At 38.9% G+C, this 18,077-nt stretch overlaps 2 protein-coding genes across 2 annotated transcripts in view; one reads left to right on the forward strand and one right to left on the reverse strand.

Moving 5' to 3' along the window:
• LOC105382323 (RNA helicase aquarius) overlaps positions 1-4,746 on the reverse strand; it is a 44,896-nt gene extending 40,150 nt beyond the window's left edge. The window contains exons 1-7 of the mRNA XM_048630084.1: positions 4,557-4,746; positions 3,411-3,511; positions 2,148-2,301; positions 1,521-1,711; positions 1,187-1,206; positions 665-857; positions 87-240 (exon numbers count right to left, since the gene is read on the reverse strand). Coding sequence (XP_048486041.1) covers positions 87-240; positions 665-857; positions 1,187-1,206; positions 1,521-1,711; positions 2,148-2,301; positions 3,411-3,511; positions 4,557-4,643 — 900 coding nt within the window. The 5' untranslated portion in view covers positions 4,644-4,746. The remainder of the gene's footprint in view (positions 1-86; positions 241-664; positions 858-1,186; positions 1,207-1,520; positions 1,712-2,147; positions 2,302-3,410; positions 3,512-4,556) is intronic.
• A 276-nt stretch (positions 4,747-5,022) lies between these two features.
• Positions 5,023-18,066, forward strand: LOC105382324 (zinc finger protein ZFP2). Its single transcript, XM_048630278.1, has 10 exons — positions 5,023-5,358; positions 6,659-6,851; positions 7,127-7,225; positions 7,505-7,677; positions 7,907-8,124; positions 8,369-8,510; positions 8,788-8,913; positions 9,015-9,139; positions 9,883-10,002; positions 17,915-18,066. The coding sequence occupies exons 1-10, from the start codon at positions 5,026-5,028 to the stop codon at positions 17,988-17,990; spliced, it is 1,605 nt and encodes a 534-aa protein (XP_048486235.1). The 5' UTR covers positions 5,023-5,025; the 3' UTR covers positions 17,991-18,066.
• Positions 18,067-18,077: the final 11 nt, after the last annotated feature.

An 18,077-nucleotide genomic window follows, 5' to 3' on the forward strand; every position in this document is an offset into this window, starting at 1 on the left:
GCACGCCAGACGTGGGAAAATGGTGCGACATCCCGGAAATCCGCAAGCTGTTAAAAACAGCCAAACACCTAACAAGAGGCACTGACCTGCGTGAACAGCTGTCCCTCGGGGCGGCGCGCCAACGCCGACAGCTGGCAGCGCACCACCAGGTGGCAGTCGTCCAGCACCGTGTTGAAGAACCGCCGGGTAGGGAGGAGGGCTTCAAGGTCTATCATCAGCTCGAGGAAGCGCTCGCAGTATCTGAGGGGAATAGGGGATGGGTTATTGTTGGATTAGGTGTAAAACTAAATGAAGAAAAGTATGGTACGGCCGTTCCACTGTTTTTACTTGACTTGGCGTACATGACAATTTTAATAATTTTACCCGACCTTCCATGTAGTTGTAAAGTAATGTAAAGGAACCGCGGGTTCTGTAGTTGCGAACGAGGCTACAAGGTGGCGCTGTTTATTACAAACAGCTTGACTTTAGTTCTAAACGTGGCCTCACGGGGGCACTGTTTTTAGTTACTTATAGAAACGGCCACGTTTAATCCGGATCGCAGTACTGAGGCCCCAATTTATGCACAGTCTTCGTGAATGGGCGCTATGCGTCGCGATCTCTCATAATGTGGAACACCTACGAGTGAGACAAGGACACATACGCTACATCAAGCTTAACCCCTCACCTGACGACATGGACATCGACGTCACCTTCCTCCGGCACGGCGTCTAGAACTCCCATGAAGCGCACCATGAGCCGCTGCAGGTAGCGCCGCTCCCAGGTCAGCTGTTCCAGCTGCTCCGGCTTGTCCTTCTTCTGGATGGCCTTCCAGTACTTGCGCCATTTCGGGACAGCTTTGAACTCTTGGTTTCTGCGGCCTGGGGCGTGGAGATGCGGTTAATACATTGTGGGATTCCAATAAATAATAAATACCTAGTTATCAATATTTTTGGGAGCGAAAGTAGGTGTATTTTATAATAGAGTATTTTTGACGGGATAATTTATATGCAAAGAAATCTGGAGTAGTAGTTTTATTTGTAAATTTAAGACGAGGCTACAATACCAGTTTATGGTATGAGCTTGACAAAAGTCACCTTACGTCGCCGGCGCTATGAAGACAGTGTATTGCGGGCCCTATGGCCAGTATTGGACGATTGTAAGTATTATAGCAAAATTAGTCATTAGGTCAATACTAGTCATTACTGACCTTCTTGTAAACTGAGCCACATGCTGAGCGACACGGGCCTCTTAACCTGGTCTAGGTAAATCGTTGGTTGAATCAGAGCTAATGGATTCATTAATTCACTGTCTCATTCACTCACTGCTTCATTCACTCACCCTCCTGCAGGCTGAGCCACATGCTGAGCGACACGAGCCGTTTGACCGCTGTACAGGGCCAGGCACGGGGCGCTATTAAGACGTGACAAAAGTTCTCCGTTGCGCTCGCTCTTGAGGCTGCGCGATGTGAGTGAGCGCGATGCAAAACTTTTGTCACGTCTTAAATGCGCTTCATTCACTCACCCTCCTGCAGGCTGAGCCACATGCTGAGCGACACGAGCCGCTTGACCTGGTCGCGGCACAGCGCCACCTCCATGCTGCCGAAGCAGTGGTTGAGGAACAGCAGCAGCGCCGTCTGCTCGCGCATGTTGCGGCTGCTGCTGTCTGAAGAGATGGTCGCCTTGAGGACTTGCTGGAAGAATGCGGGGTAGTGCTCCGGGTGCTTGAGGAAGGCCTGTGGATGATGGGAGATGTGGTTAATGAGTAGTTTTTGAAATAGTGTATGGTTTGTTCACTTCGAGTAGGCACTTCATTTCATCCTAGTTATAAATAAGCTACAAAAAAAACAACAGTAAAATTTTAATAGTGTAAATGGTATATTTGCATTGTTACACAGTCTTACACAGTAAGTTTTTAATGATTTTTTGAACTACCTTACCTACATCATCTATACTAACATTATAAATAAGAAAGACTTGCTTATTTCTTATTTGTATTGAATTGAATGGGCAAAAATATTTTAAAGTACTATTATTATACTATTATACCCATTATTTTGCTAGCTTCCTACACTACCCTAAGGCCAAGTCAATGAGAAACTTGCACAGAACAGCGATCTATAATCTAGTAGAAATACAAAACATATTCCATAACAAAAAACAATCCCTCACCGTCCAAGCCTGCACACGCTCGCGGAACTTCTCATTAATCATCACAACGATGGACATCATGTGCGCGTGCGTCGCGCCGGCGCGGTAGTGCGGCCACAGGTAGCCCTCCAGGTACTGTGAGAACTCCAGCATCATGATGCGACGCACTGAGAAACTGGGGGCGAAGGAGGGGTTAGTAAGAGAAAGAATTAAAATGAATTAGCTGGGAAATTGGCTTATTTGTTAGCATATTATAATATAAATACCCAGTCTGCATCATGATGCGATGTACTGAGAAACTGGATACAATGTGGGGTTTTTGGGGGAAAGAAAAATATGCAACTGTTGGAAAATTACCTTTTTTGTAAGCATAGCAATATAAATACCCAATCAGCATCATGATTCGATGCACTGAGAAACTAGGCACGGGGGTGGGGTTATTGAGGGAAGGTATTAAAAATTAATTACAGTCCAACTATAAAGTCATGAAAACAAAGAGTGCGATTTTGCGAAGACTTTTTATCATTGTCAGTTTATACTTGCATTTACAAAAATTTTAAAAATAAAAGGCCGATTTATAATGACTTTTTAAGTGCTTAATAGATCGATTAAATATAGTCTTTAATAATAAGTTAGGATCTAATTCCGTTTTCAGGACTTTATAGTTGGACTGCACCTGTAAAATGGACTCATTTGTCAGCGTATAACATAAGTATCATCATCAGCCTATAGCAGTCTACTGCTGGACGTAGGCCTCTCCCACAGCACACCACTGGATGCGATCACTAGCTTTCCGCATCCAATCATTAACAGCCAACATAATCAGTCACCCCACCTAACATAAGAATGCCTGTAATATTTTACATTTAGACACAAGAAATTATGCTTGGCCTAAACTGGGATTCGAACCCAGGACCTTAACTGTATTACTTATAACATTTAATATATTTGGATTAATTGGTATAAATAGTACCAAACAATATTTTTTTCTTTTTTTCATTCAAAAATTCAAGGCAAAAAAATAAAATATATAATAAAAACCATAAAATTAACATTTATTTCTGATAATACTTAGCAATAGCTAAGCTAAAAACTTTTATAAATGAGACACTCAAAGAGTCCTCAAACATCCCAAACTAATTTCTTAAAAACAAAAAGGTCAATGTCCTGAATCTATTAGGCTATTGACCTCTGCACATGCAATTGTTAAAATCAGTGAGGCTCTGAGTGCTGTGCTAACTGTTGCTGTATTAATTACAAAAACAAATACTGTGTTAAACTTACTTTGAGCCAAGGATTTCAGCTTGGTATATGGACTCCACAATTGCAGCATCATAAGGTAGGTGGTTTTCCTTGGTCTGAGGGGACCAGTACTGGTTTGCAAGCTGCAAGAGACCATGTGGATTTTTTTAATGATGTGCATAGATTTAATCTATTACCTTGTGCTTTGCAATACCAGATGGCTATAATGATTTTTGAATAAACTAGGTAGCTATACTCCCAATCAAGACTGATGAATCTAGTATGCTTGTGACCTACTGAATCTAGTATGTTATGTTGAGAAGCCTCCTTGAATCCTTTCATCTGAATTTAGTAGATTTATGATACATTTATTAATTGTTGCTGTTTATCTAAAATACATATTTGTGTAGGTATTTGAGCAATCTGATACCCATAGCACAGGCTCTGTCTAGTAAGGGGTCAGATGGCTTAAGTCTGATTATGGGATTGAGCAGTTAATCATTTTCCTATTTCGGTTTATGGAAATTAAGGATTTCTTTTAAATTGAGTCTTAGTTGGCTTCAATGGAAAGAAATATTATAAAAGATATAAATTATTTAAGCATATTCGTTTAAGAATTAGAGCAGGTTGTTCAATTGATGTGTTCTTTGAGAAAACTGTTACACAGCTGAACTGTAGGTTATTGCCACCATGACCATTGCATTCAGTCCTATCGAGTTATATTCTAGGCAACCATCTAGCCAATCTAGGAAAACCCCTTTGGACAAAGCAGTCATCATCTCATGTATAATTACAGCACTATTCAGATACTATAGTGATATGAGCTTTCTACATTTCATTTTCTTGCTACAACTTCATACTTTATGATTATGGTTAAAACCCTCAACCAGAAGGAAGCACATACCATAATGTACAGTTACAGGCTATCTCTTTGTGTTAGTTAATTAAGAGTATGTATAATGATGATGAATAGCGTCGAATAATAAGAACAAACATTATGTTGTAGACACTATAAATGCAATGTGAGGTTAGTTTATTTTCATTATTATGAATTTCAAATCAATTTGAAAACTTATGGGTTTAACTAAATGTACTTTTCGTAACAACATGATATTATATTGCTTGTAGTGGTGAAATACTTGTAATTATATAAAGAAAACATTATTATAACCTCTGTTTATAACTTACCTGAGTAATTCTATCAGAATTGATTTGCGATACTGTTGGTAATGGTATTTTTGGTTTATCCGGTGCTGGAGCCGTGTCAGTTTTCATTTTTAATAATATTTAATATTTATTTCACAAAGTTATCAACTAAAAACAATTTCAGAAGCTAATGAAAACAAACGCCGTTTGATTTGACATTGATAATATGACAGTTCCATCATGACAATGACAGTGACATTTACCGATGTCAGTTTTTTGGTTTTAACAGGATTCGTTCAGAAATGTATATTTTCATCGTTCCCTCAGAATAATAACGACCGTTTTAGTAGTTTCAGTAAATTTCCAGAGATGTCGTATTGTGTTTTAAACTAGGCACTTTTAAACTAACCGAAAAATTACCATTTGCAATCGCTTAGGCACCTCTATGTTGTTATGTACCGACAAAAGAAAACTATAATAAAAAAATCTTCTAATATTTTTCAGTATGTCTATGATGTATGATCCACCAGACTATCCCTACAAAGATTTGCCAGAAACTTTGCAAGATACCAATGAAGATTTGTTGTTTACCAATGCATGCTCAACATTTCCAAGCAATCCAACCCCTGAAGTAACGAAAACACAAAGCTTTGAGCCACAACTCCCGAACCACATTGAGCAATATTACAGTACCGAACTGTTACCAGGAAACGGAAATGATAATGCAGAGCTTCTCGTGATACAGTCTGAAAACTTATTGTATTATGAGCCTACATTGTTAGACGATAATACAGTCAATCAATTTTTGCTATTACCTGAGAACAATAATTCTAACGTTACAAAGGTAAAACCTCTTAGCAGTTAGTAAATTAAAAATAAATTCATTTTTTACCCAACCAGCGTAAAAAATCCCCGACTTTCCTAAAACTTCAGTTGCATAACTTTTTAAAAAATAAACGAAGATCGGGCCAGTTTGTTGAATCGTAGTTAACTTAACGGGTGCGTATTGCGACGTATAAAAACGAAATGTATAATTTCACATTAATAACGTTCACAACATATAATGAACGTTACGTATAACAACAAAATCTATATTTTCATAAGGTATAAAATTCAATTGGTATAACGTACATTTGATATAATATCAAAATATATAATACTTACGAGGACTAATATCAATTCGTATAACATACATTACGTATATCGTTTAAAATATATACTATCATTTAGTATAAAGTTCATAAAACATACTAACATATAACATAATCTGTGTTTAACCTGTATTAACCCATAATCTGTGTTAACCCAACACCGTCAAACCCCCTAGCACCAAAACCTAAAGATAGGTGCGACGACGAGCAAAGCGAGGAGGAGCGTGTTAGGTGCACATGGTCGTCGAAACCAAAGCGGAGCGCAGCGAAGCGGAGCGGAGCGTCTCTCCTCTTAGCCCCAATAATAATAATGCTGTGAAAGCCCCTAGTACCAAAACCTAAAGATAGGTGCGACGACGAGCAAAGCGAGGAGGAGCGTGTTAGGTGCACATGTTCGTCGAAACCAAAGCGGAGCGCAGCGAAGCGGAGCGGAGCGTTCCCCCCACATAACGTCAATAATAATTAAAAAAACTATACGACAATCTATTATACTTTTTGAGCATTATACATTATGATAATTATATCCGTTGTAGAATATATGTTATAAACGTTATATATTATGAATATTATGCATTTTAATGGTTATATCAATTGAAATTATACTTTTTGAACGTTATTCTTTACGAAATTATGTATTTAGTAATTATGCCTTTCGTTTGTTATGCACAGTGATCGTTATACTTAATAAATTTATATCATATGGGCGTATATCTTGTGAATGTTATACCATTCGTTTTTATACCTCGTATTACTTACCCTAACTTAACCATTGGTAAAAAACCGGCCCTGTCGTGTGGGAGCTACGCTACTACAAATTAACATAAGTACATTTTACAAACATACATATTGCACAAACACACGGACACTATAAACTATACTTAACTTTACTTAACCCTTTTTGTGTCGGGGGTTAAAAATATAGGTACTTACTGACTTAAATTAGTCTAATCTTAGGAATGAGTTTCTTTTCCAAAAGATATCGTTGAATTTCAGGATGGAGAGGAGGAAAGTGGGCCAGATTTGCTATCCCTGCAGTCATGTGTCCTCTGTCATGAGATCTTCACTACAGAAGCCGATTTACTCGACCACTCTATTTCAATGCACGCTTCCGATAACGCAATTGACCAAAATCTAAATCTACGGGAACCCCCTGTTTTTAACGATGCTTCTGTCAGCGCTGGATGCGGTAACTAGACTTAATATTTTTTCAACCTTACTTCTTCTTTTTCTTAACATCACATGCACTCACTCACATGTGCCTAACTACTTAGGTACGGTCATAACCAATACTGAGTGGAGATGAAGGGCAAAGTTTCATAATCATCTCACGATTACCAGATTACTTACCTATATCTTAAAACCAATATTGAAATAATCGTTACTCTGAAATGATAAGTTCGCCTCGTTCTCCTAACTACGCTGCGGAAATATCTCAAAATTAACAATTTAAAGTTATTTCAGAAACTGTGGGTAGCGATACCAACACTCCTGTGGAAGATTGGCTGGTGTGCAGCGCTTGCCAGCGAGTGCTCTCTACAAGCCAAGAAATTGACACATCAGGCAGGTTCAGTTGCTAAGTCAGTCAGTCACCTTCATCTATTCATATTATGTAAACCCTTTCATTGTTCATGAACCCAGTACTACCTACTGCTGAGCCTGAAAGGCCTCCCCATGCTTTATAATAAGAACATACTTTCATATGCATCCGTCTTCAGGAATAATTTGCCTTTTTAAATACCATACTATAATATGGTCTTCGATCTATTAAATATCACCATTCTCACTACACTTCGCCTAACCAATCACCTTCCATCATCAACATGTAATCCTTCCTTCCAGAACCACTATGTTGCATGGACATTGCGGGAAAATGCACAGTCGTGAGACGCCAGCTGGAGACGATGTATGTTTGCGATTATTGTAGCGGTCTGTTTGCTGATGGTGAATCACTTGAGTCACACAGGACATGTTGCATGATAAACGAAGTCAGCTACCAGGAGACTGAGGATATTGTTAGTACTTACTCTACTTACATATGTAACTATTAAGTTGCAAGCCCGAACCATATTAGTCCTGAAGGCCTAGCACGGACGGAGTGCAAGACGCGCACGCCAAGACCTGCCAAGTTTTCACGCTCACTCACATCACGCGGCTTCGAGAGACTACGTAAACTTTTGTCACGTCTTATCGTGCGCCCCGTGCTAGGTCTTCTGGAGGTACTTACACACTGTAATTTTCTAGGTAACCAACAACATTCAAGGAAGCCCTGAATATCTAATGCCATGTTTTACATGCGAGTCTTGCCACAATCTATTCAACACAGCAGAAGAGCTAACGCGTCACCTGAGCAATTGCCAAGCACATCCCGTGACGAGGCGTGGAAAACATACTTTTAGCAGCAACTCTAGTAGCAAAATGTGGAACTGCGGATCATGCAACCAACTTTTTGCTACTGCCAGGTACTTTAACCTACCTACTGGTATCGCGTTCAATAGTGATGATGATGATGAATCGAGTCTTCTCTTATGGCAAAAGATCGCTTAGGCACTGCATGTGCTGAACTTATATATAAAAACGTCCCTGTAGTCCCTGACGATGTAGTTTAATGATCACCTCACCAAAATTTCGCTTACTGCATGCTGCTACCTCGATGGACGATCAGAAACCCTGACGATACCCTGCAGCATGTCTGATGTGTTCTAGGGAGCTTTACCGCCACAAGCGCGGCGAGGACCGCCCCCCCGGCGCCCCTCTCACGGCCTACGTCTGTGAGGAATGCGACAAGGTGTTGGGGAGCATGTGCGCACTTCATACGCATAGGAAAATGCACAAAGTCACTAAACCCGTACGTTAAGTTGCACTAACACTTTTGAAGCTTTTATTATCATTTTATGCAATCATATATATCAGGTGTTGCAAAAATTGTATATACTTACTAATATGCCGATAGCGGGAATCGTGAATTTTCAAAACTCGTAGAACAAAAGGTCTAGGTTGTCTAGGATGACCCCCTGATCCACCCCCTTTCGGCTCAGTATACCCTTTTTGCAACATTCTGTAGAATTCATGGTAAGTATCTTGTATGTAATGGTTCCTTTGGTCAAGCCATGTGCTGTTTTCAGGGCTACCCGTGCCGAATTTGCGGAAGACGTTTCAACCAATCAGGTCATCTGGCGATCCACATGAGAATGCACACCGGAGAGCGCCCCTATCCATGTGATTTATGCTCCAAAGCGTTTAAGGTCAAGGTTCGTAAGTGAACTCAGTAAGAGTGGAATGTATCTACGCAAATAATTGTTTTTTTTTTCTCTAGACATTATTATTCTGTGTGAAATGGTGTTGGTGGCAGGTGGAGCGGGACGACCATCGGCGGACGCACACCGGGGAGCGGCCCTTTGCGTGCGCCGCGTGCCCCAAGACGTTCACCGCCGCCGCACGCTTGCGTGAACACGCACGCATCCACACAGACCAAAGGTCAGCTAGTATTACTCGTGTATCGCAAAATCGCAAATAATTACATCTGTGAACGTATCCACTTATATGAATCAGAATAATATTTATCGTCATTAGAATAAGACCCCACTTTAATTAAACCAGAGCGCTCGGTGGGAGATTTTTGAACTTATTTAGTTTAGGGTCCGAAAACAGATGGCGCTGCATGTCTGAAAATTTTATGAATTGAAACTGACCATGGTATGAGTTAGAACTTTGTCATATTATTCAGAGCTATGCTTTGAAACAGTTTGAAAATGAAATACCTACAGCCGTACAATGGAGATACATATTCGGACTCCAACATACTGCTATAGATGTAATAATAAACTGAAAATATCCAATAGGTACTTACCTTACCTTCCTTTCCATCCAATATTTAATTATTACGAACGGGTGCTCGCAAAACTTGATTCTAGCCGTAAAATCTCGCAAGGTCCAGTGGTTATTCTAGGTGGTGACCGGTTCCGTTCGGATTTTATGGACCCTGGAAAGCGTATATGCAGTTGTGCACCCAGAGGAGGGTATGATACCTACCTACCGTCCTAATCAAGAAGTAGGTACATATAGTACCTACCTAACTAGGCAGGCGTACCTACCTAATACAGTACGCAGGTGGTAGACCCTGGAATAACACCAACTGTCACCCGTAATTAGGTTTGGTTTGTGTCTAACTTTAAAATTTAGGTTAAATTAAAAAAAATAGTAATAAGTGTCTTTTGCAGACCGTATCGTTGCGATATCTGTGGGGCAGCGTTTCGGCGGCCGTATGCTCGCACCGTCCACACCCTCATACACACCGGGGAGAAACCACACGAGTGTGACGTCTGCGGCACTGCTTTCAGGTTTGTCATCATCATCTTCAGCTTTCTCAGTTCTTTATGACATACCCAATATACTTAAGTCAATGGATTTACCATAACTACTGTATCATAGAATGTTACAATTAAAGTATTTTGAACAAGTGATCATTATGTTTACAATACAGACCCTTAAAAAGCGGTTGGTGCCAATATTCTTAGTCGTATTTCCAACCTGCGTGAAGTTAGCAGCCTAAAGTTAGCAGCCTTTGAATACCCGACCAAATTAAGATGGTCACTTCAGTCATTGCATACTTTATCAATTAAAACACGTAAAAAGCCCCAAAAACATTGGAATAATAATGCTAGGTATTTATATAAACACTAAAATATGTTCTAAAATAAATAAATTCTAAAAAATACGACGTTTACTTACTGACGCTCTTGTTGGTCAATGGATATTTTGTATGGGGGCACCAAGATGCTATAGACCTGCCCGCATCTCACCTGGTTTATTATGTGTGTTGTGTCATTAGAAAACACTGACAGAAGTTTCATCAACATTGAAACGGTATAGCAGGTGTCCAGGAGCCACTTTCTGACAGATTTTGGGTGAAAAATTGACAATATTTCACGAATATTCAAGTTTGCAGGTGGAGCCTAAACAGGTACAGCTGCAAATGATATTAGTGTTGCCACGAATAGTGAATTGGCCGAATACCGAATACCGAATATTCGGCGACGCTGCCGGCCGAAGCGCCGAATATTCGGCCGCCGAATATTCGGCGCTACAACCTGTTTTTTTTGTTCCTGTAACTGCTTTGAAGAAGTCGCTACAGATTATATGAGAAATGCTAATTATTAGGAGGCAAACGAGTTGATTTTTTATTTGATAATAGTTCACCTAGATCGGATGGCCGATCCTTACAGGTGGTGGTCAGCAAAAAAAAAATAATACCCGAACCTTTTGAAATTTGCATAAACTTATCTTCCTTCACCTGGAAGTAGCGTTTATAGTGAGAGGTATTTTCTGATGATGGTTACAATGAAAAGCGCAATCGTGGGCTACCAAATAATGCTGAAATGCTCGTTTTTATCCAGCACAACTTACTATACTGATTAATTTTAAGTACTAAAATGTTGTGATTTGGAAATAAATACACAATTTTTATTAAAATAACTAGTCATTTTTTACATGATTTACTATTCGGTATTCGACCCGAATAGTACGCACTATTCGGCCGAATACCGAATACTGAAAAAACTGGCCGAATAGGCCGAATACCGAATAGTTGCCGAATATTCGTGGCATCTCTAGTTCATATGAAAGGTATTATTAATACCTAGAAACAATTTTCAGCAATTTCAGATTAAATGACTTTTGGTGACTCTTCAAGGTGAAAATCAAAAAATAAAACTTAGCAGCCCAAGATTAACATTTTGTATGGAGGCACCAAGATACTATAGACCTGCCCGCATCTCACCTGGTTTATGATGTGAGTTGTGTCATTAGAAAACGCTGACAGAAGTTTCATCAACATTGAAACGGGATAGCAGGTGTCCAGGAGCCACTTTCTGACGGATTTTGGGTGAAAAATTTACAATATTTCACGAATATTCAAGTTTGCAGGTGGAGCCTAAACAGGTACAGCTGCAAATAATAGTTCATATGAAAGGTATTATTAATACCTAGAAACGGTTTTCAGCAATTTCAGATTAAATGACTTTTGGTGAATATTCAAGGTGAAAACCAAAAAATAAAACTTAGCAGCCCAAGATTAACATTTTGTATGGGGGCACCAAGATGCTATAGACCTGCCCGCATCTCACCTGGTTTATTATGTGTGGTGTGTCATTAAAAAATACTGACAGAAGTTTCATCAACATTGAAACGGTATAGCAGGTGTCCAGGAGCCACTTTCTGACAGATTTTGGGTGAAAAATTGACAATATTTCACGAATATTCAAGTTTGCAGGTGGAACCTGAAAAGATTCAGCTGCAAATGATAGTTCATATGAAAGGTATTATTAATACCTAGAAACGGTTTTCAGCAATTTCAGATTAAATGACTTTTGGTGACTCTTCAAGGTGAAAATCAAAAAATAAAACTTAGCAGCCCAAGATTAACATTTTGTATGGGGGCACCAAGATGCTATAGACCTGCCCGCATCTCATCTGGTTTATTATGTGTGGTGTGTCATTAGAAAATACTGACAGAAGTTTCATCAACATTGAAACGGTATAGCAGGTGTCCAGGAGCCACTTTCTGACAGATTTTGGGTGAAAAATTGACAATATTTCACGAATGTTCAAGTTTGCAGGTGGAACCTGAAGAGATTCAGCTGCAAATGATAGTTCATATGAAAGGTATTATTAATACCTAGAAATGGTTTTCAGCAATTTCAGATTAAATGACTTTTGGTGACTCTTCAAGGTGAAAATCAAAAAATAAAACTTAGCAGCCCAAGATTAACATTTTGTATGGGGGCACCAAGATGCTATAGACCTGCCCGCATCTCATCTGGTTTATTATGTGTGGTGTGTCATAAGAAAACACTGACAGAAGTTTCATCAACATTGAAACGGTATAGCACGTGTCCAGGAGCCACTTTCTGACGGATTTTGGGTGAAAAATTGACAATATTTAACGAATATTCAAGTTTGCATGTGGAACCTGAAGAGATCCAGCTGCAAATGATAGTTCATATTAAAGGTATTATTAATACCTAGAAACGGTTTTCAGCAATTTCAGATTAAATGACTTTTGGTGAATATTCAAGGTGAAAACAAAAAAATAAAACTAAGCAGCCCAAGATTAACATTTTGTATGGGGGCACCAAGATGCTATAGACCTGCCCGCATCTCACCTGGTTTATTATGTGAGTTGTGTCATAAGAAAACACTGACAGAAGTTTCATCAACATTAAAACGGGATAGCAGGTGTCCAGGAGCCACTTTCTGACGGATTTTGGGTGAAAAATTGACAATATTTAACGAATATTCAAGTTTGCATGTGGAACCTGAAGAGATCCAGCTGCAAATGATAGTTCATATTAAAGGTATTATTAATACCTAGAAACGGTTTTCAGCAATTTCAGATTAAATGACTTTTGGTGAATATTCAAGGTGAAAACCAAAAAATAAAACTTAGCAGCCCAAGATTAACATTTTGTATGGGGGCACCAAGATGCTATAGACCTGCCCGCATCTCACCTGGTTTATTATGTCAGTTGTGTCATAAAAAAACACTGACAGAAGTTTCATCAACATTGAAACGGGATAGCAGGTGTCCAGGAGCCACTTTCTGACAGATTTTGGGTGAAAAATTGTCAATATTTCACGAATATTCAAGTTTGCAGGTGGAACCTGAAGAGATTCAGCTGCAAATGATAGTTCATATGAAAGGTATTATTAATGCCTAGAAATGGTTTTCAGCAATTTCAGATTAAATGACTTTTGGTGACTCTTCAAGGTGAAAATCAAAAAATAAAAATAGCAGCCCAAGATTAACATTTAGTATGGGGGCACCAAGATGCTATAGACCTGCCCGCATCTCATCTGGTTTATTATGTGTGGTGTGTCATTAGAAAACACTGACAGAAGTTTCATTAACATTGAAACGGTATAGCACGTGTCCAGGAGCCACTTTCTGACGGATTTTGGGTGAAAAATTGACAATATTTAACGAATATTCAAGTTTGCAGGTGGAGCCTAAACAGGTACAGCTGCAAAAAAAAGTTCATATGAAAGGTATTATTAATACCTAGAAACGGTTTTCAGCAATTTCAGATTAAATGACTTTTGGTGAATATTCAAGGCGAAAACCAAAAAATAAAACTTAGCAGCCCAAGATTAACATTTTGTATGGGGGCACCAAGATGCTATAGACCTGCCCGCATCTCACCTGGTTTATTATGTGAGTTGTGTCATTAAAAAACACTGACAGAAGTTTCATCAACATTGAAACGGGATAGCAGGTGTCCAGGAGCCATTTTCTGACGGATTTTGGGTGAAAAATTGACAATATTTAACGAATATTCAAGTTTGCAGGTGGAACCTGAAGAGATTCAGCTGCAAATGATAGTTCATATGCAAGGTATTATTAATACCTAGAAACGATTTTCAGCAATTTCAGATTAAATGACTCTTGGTGAATATTCAAGGTGAAAACCAAAAAATAAAACTTAGCAGCCCAAGATTAACATTTTGTATGGGGGTACCAAGATGCTATAGACCTGCCCGCATCTCACCTGGTTTATTATGTGAGTTGTGTCATTAAAAAACACTGACAGAAGTTTCATCAACATTGAAACGGGATAGCAGGTGTCCAGGAGCCATTTTCTGACGGATTTTGGGTGAAAAATTGACAATATTTAACGAATATTCAAGTTTGCAGGTGGAACCTGAAGAGATTCAGCTGCAAATGATAGTTCATATGCAAGGTATTATTAATACCTAGAAACGATTTTCAGCAATTTCAGATTAAATGACTCTTGGTGAATATTCAAGGTGAAAACCAAAAAATAAAACTTAGCAGCCCAAGATTAACATTTTGTATGGGGGCACCAAGATGCTATAGACCTGCCCGCATCTCACCTGGTTTATTATGTGAGTTGTGTCATTAAAAAACACTGACAGAAGTTTCATCAACATTGAAACGGGATAGCAGGTGTCCAGGAGCCATTTTCTGACGGATTTTGGGTGAAAAATTGACAATATTTAACGAATATTCAAGTTTGCAGGTGGAACCTGAAGAGATTCAGCTGCAAATGATAGTTCATATGCAAGGTATTATTAATACCTAGAAACGATTTTCAGCAATTTCAGATTAAATGACTCTTGGTGAATATTCAAGGTGAAAACCAAAAAATAAAACTTAGCAGCCCAAGATTAACATTTTGTATGGGGGCACCAAGATGCTATAGACCTGCCCGCATCTCACCTGGTTTATTATGTGTGGTGTGTCATTAGAAAACACTGACAGAAGTTTCATCAACATTGAAACGGGATAGCAGTTGTCCAGGAGCCACTTTCTGACGGATTTTGGGTGAAAAATTGACAATATTTCACGAATATTCAAGTTTGCAGGTGGAGCCTGAACAGGTACAGCTGCAAATGATAGTTCCTATGAAAGCTATTATTAATACCTAGAAACGGTTTTCAGCAATTTCAGATTAAATTACTTTTGGTGAATATTCAAGGCGAAAACCAAAAAATAAAACTTAGCAGCCCAAGATTAACATTTTGTATGGGGGCACCAAGATGCTATAGACCTGCCCGCATCTCACCTGGTTAATTATGTGTGGTGTGTCATTAGAAAACACTGACAGAAGTTTCATCAACGTTGCCCGTTTCAACGTCCCCGTCACCCAAAATGCGTCAGAAAGTGGCTCCTGGACACCTGCTATACCGTTTCAATGTTGATGAAACTTCTGTCAGTGTTTTCTAATGACACAACACACATAATAAACCAGGTGAGATGCGGGCAGGTCTATAGCATCTTGGTGCCCCCATACAAAATGTTAATCTTGGGCTGCTAAGTTTTATTTTTTGATCTTCACCTTGAATATTCACCAAAAGTCTTTTAATGTGAAATTGCTGAAAACTGTTTCTAGGTATTAATAATACCTTTCATATGAACTATCATTTGCAGCTGAATCTCTTCAGGTTCCACCTGCAAACTTGAATATTCGTGAAATATTGTCAATTTTTCACCCAAAATCTGTCAGAAAGTGGCTCCTGGACACCTGCTATACCGTTTCAATGTTGATGAAACTTCTGTCAGTATTTTCTAATGACACACCAGACATAATAAACCAGGTGAGATGCGGGCAGGTCTATAGCATCTTGGTGCCCCCATACAAAATGTTAATCTTGGGCTGCTAAGTTTTATTTTTTGATTTTCACCTTGAAGAGTCACCAAAAGTAATTTAATCTGAAATTGCTGAAAACCGTTTCTAGGTATTAATAATACCTTTCATATGAACTATCATTTGCAGCTGAATCTCTTCAGGTGCCACCTGCAAACTTGAATATTCGTGAAATATTGTCAATTTTTCACCCAAAATCTGTCAGAAAGTGGTTCCTGGACACCTGCTATACCGTTTCAATGTTGATGAAACTTCTGTCAGTATTTTCTAATGACACACCACACATAATAAACCAGGTGAGATGCGGGCAGGTCTATAGCATCTTGCTGCCCCCATACAAAATGTTAATCTTGGGCTGCTAAGTTTTATTTTTTGATTTTCACCTTGAAGAGTCACCAAAAGTCATTTAATCTGAAATTGCTGAAAACCGTTTCTAGGTATTAATAATACCTTTCATATGAACTATCATTTGCAGCTGAATCTCTTCAGGTTCCACCTGCAAACTTGAATATTCGTGAAATATTGTCAATTTTTCACCCAAAATCTGTCAGAAAGTGGCTCCTGGACACCTGCTATACCGTTTCAATGTTGATGAAACTTCTGTCAGTATTTTCTAATGACACACCACACATAATAAACCAGGTGAGATGCGGGCAGGTCTATAGCATCTTGCTGCCCCCATACAAAATGTTAATCTTGGGCTGCTAAGTTTTATTTTTTGATTTTCACCTTGAAGAGTCACCAAAAGTCATTTAATCTGAAATTGCTGAAAACCGTTTCTAGGTATTAATAATACCTTTCATATGAACTATCATTTGCAGCTGAATCTCTTCAGGTTCCACCTGCAAACTTGAATATTCGTGAAATATTGTCAATTTTTCACCCAAAATCTGTCAGAAAGTGGCTCCTGGACACCTGCTATACCGTTTCAATGTTGATGAAACTTCTGTCAGTATTTTCTAATGACACACCACACATAATAAACCAGGTGAGATGCGGGCAGGTCTATAGCATCTTGGTGCCCCCATACAAAATGTTAATCTTGGGCTGCTAAGTTTTATTTTTTGGTTTTCACCTTGAATATTCACCAAAAGTCATTTAATCTGAAATTGCTGAAAACCGTTCCTAGGTATTAATAATACCTTTCATATGAACTATCATTTGCAGCTGTACCTGTTTAGGCTCCACCTGCAAACTTGAATATTCGTGAAATATTGTCAATTTTTCACCCAAAATCCGTCAGAAAGTGGCTCCTGGACACCTGCTATCCCGTTTCAATGTTGATGAAACTTCTGTCAGTGTTTTCTAATGACACAACTCACATAATAAACCAGGTGAGATGCGGGCAGGTCTATAGCATCTTGGTGCCCCCATACAAAATATCCATTAACCAACAAGAGCGTCAGTAAGTAAACATCGTATTTTTTAGAATTTATTTATTTTAGAACATATTTTAGTGTTTATATAAATACCTAGCATTATTATTCCAATGTTTTTGGGGCTTTTTACGTGTTTTAATTGATAAAGTATGCAATGACTGAAGTGACCATCTTAATTTGGTCGGGTATTCAAAGGCTGCTAACTTTAGGCTGCTAACTTCACACACCTGTATTTCCAGTGTTAAAGATTTGGTTATGGGAATTCCTCATACATGATCTGAGATCCGGCCTTTCAAGTCTCATTTTAACCTTTATAAGTAAATGCTTAAACCCTAGGGTACATCGGTGAGGACTCATTTTTTGTCTGTATTCTATAAAATATAGGTACTAAGCAGCCAGCATAGGTACTTAGAAAGGTAATTCTTAAATAAGTGTGCCGAAATGATTATATGGTATGTTTGTAGCCTTCACTTAATATACCAACAGTGTAATGTCACTGATAAAATTCTACCCTGTATACATATACTTAATCCAATCTATAGCTGAGGAGGAGGTCATATTGGTCCCGATGTGTTGATGGTATATGGCTAGCTTTGCAGATGAAGGCAGTACATACCTAAGGCAGATAGGTACTTCCATGATGATATCGATTGTGGAGAATCATAATCTGCAAATAATAAAATAATTTATGTAAATCTATTCCTCAGGCGATCAGGAGACATGTGGAAGCACAAGCGGACGATCCACGGAACCCAGCTCCCCGAAGACGGGAAACCCCACTAGTCACCATACGGCCTTTGGCGCTTTTAACCAACTATTAGTCGTACAACGCTAACTTTGCATCAGAAACAAGTACAAGACAACAACACC

Source organism: Plutella xylostella, chromosome 25 (genome assembly GCF_932276165.1).
Source record: "Plutella xylostella chromosome 25, ilPluXylo3.1, whole genome shotgun sequence".
Lineage (NCBI taxonomy): Eukaryota > Metazoa > Arthropoda > Insecta > Lepidoptera > Plutellidae > Plutella > Plutella xylostella.

Coding starts and splice junctions, on each gene's coding strand:
- LOC105382324 (XM_048630278.1), top strand. CDS start 5,026: ATGATGTATGATCCACCAGACTATCCCTACAAAGATTTGCCAGAAACT. Junction 7,226..7,504: donor CCAAGAAATTGACACATCAG/GCAGGTTCAGTT, acceptor CCTTCCTTCCAG/AACCACTATGTTGCATGGAC. Junction 9,140..9,882: donor CGCATCCACACAGACCAAAG/GTCAGCTAGTAT, acceptor TGTCTTTTGCAG/ACCGTATCGTTGCGATATCT.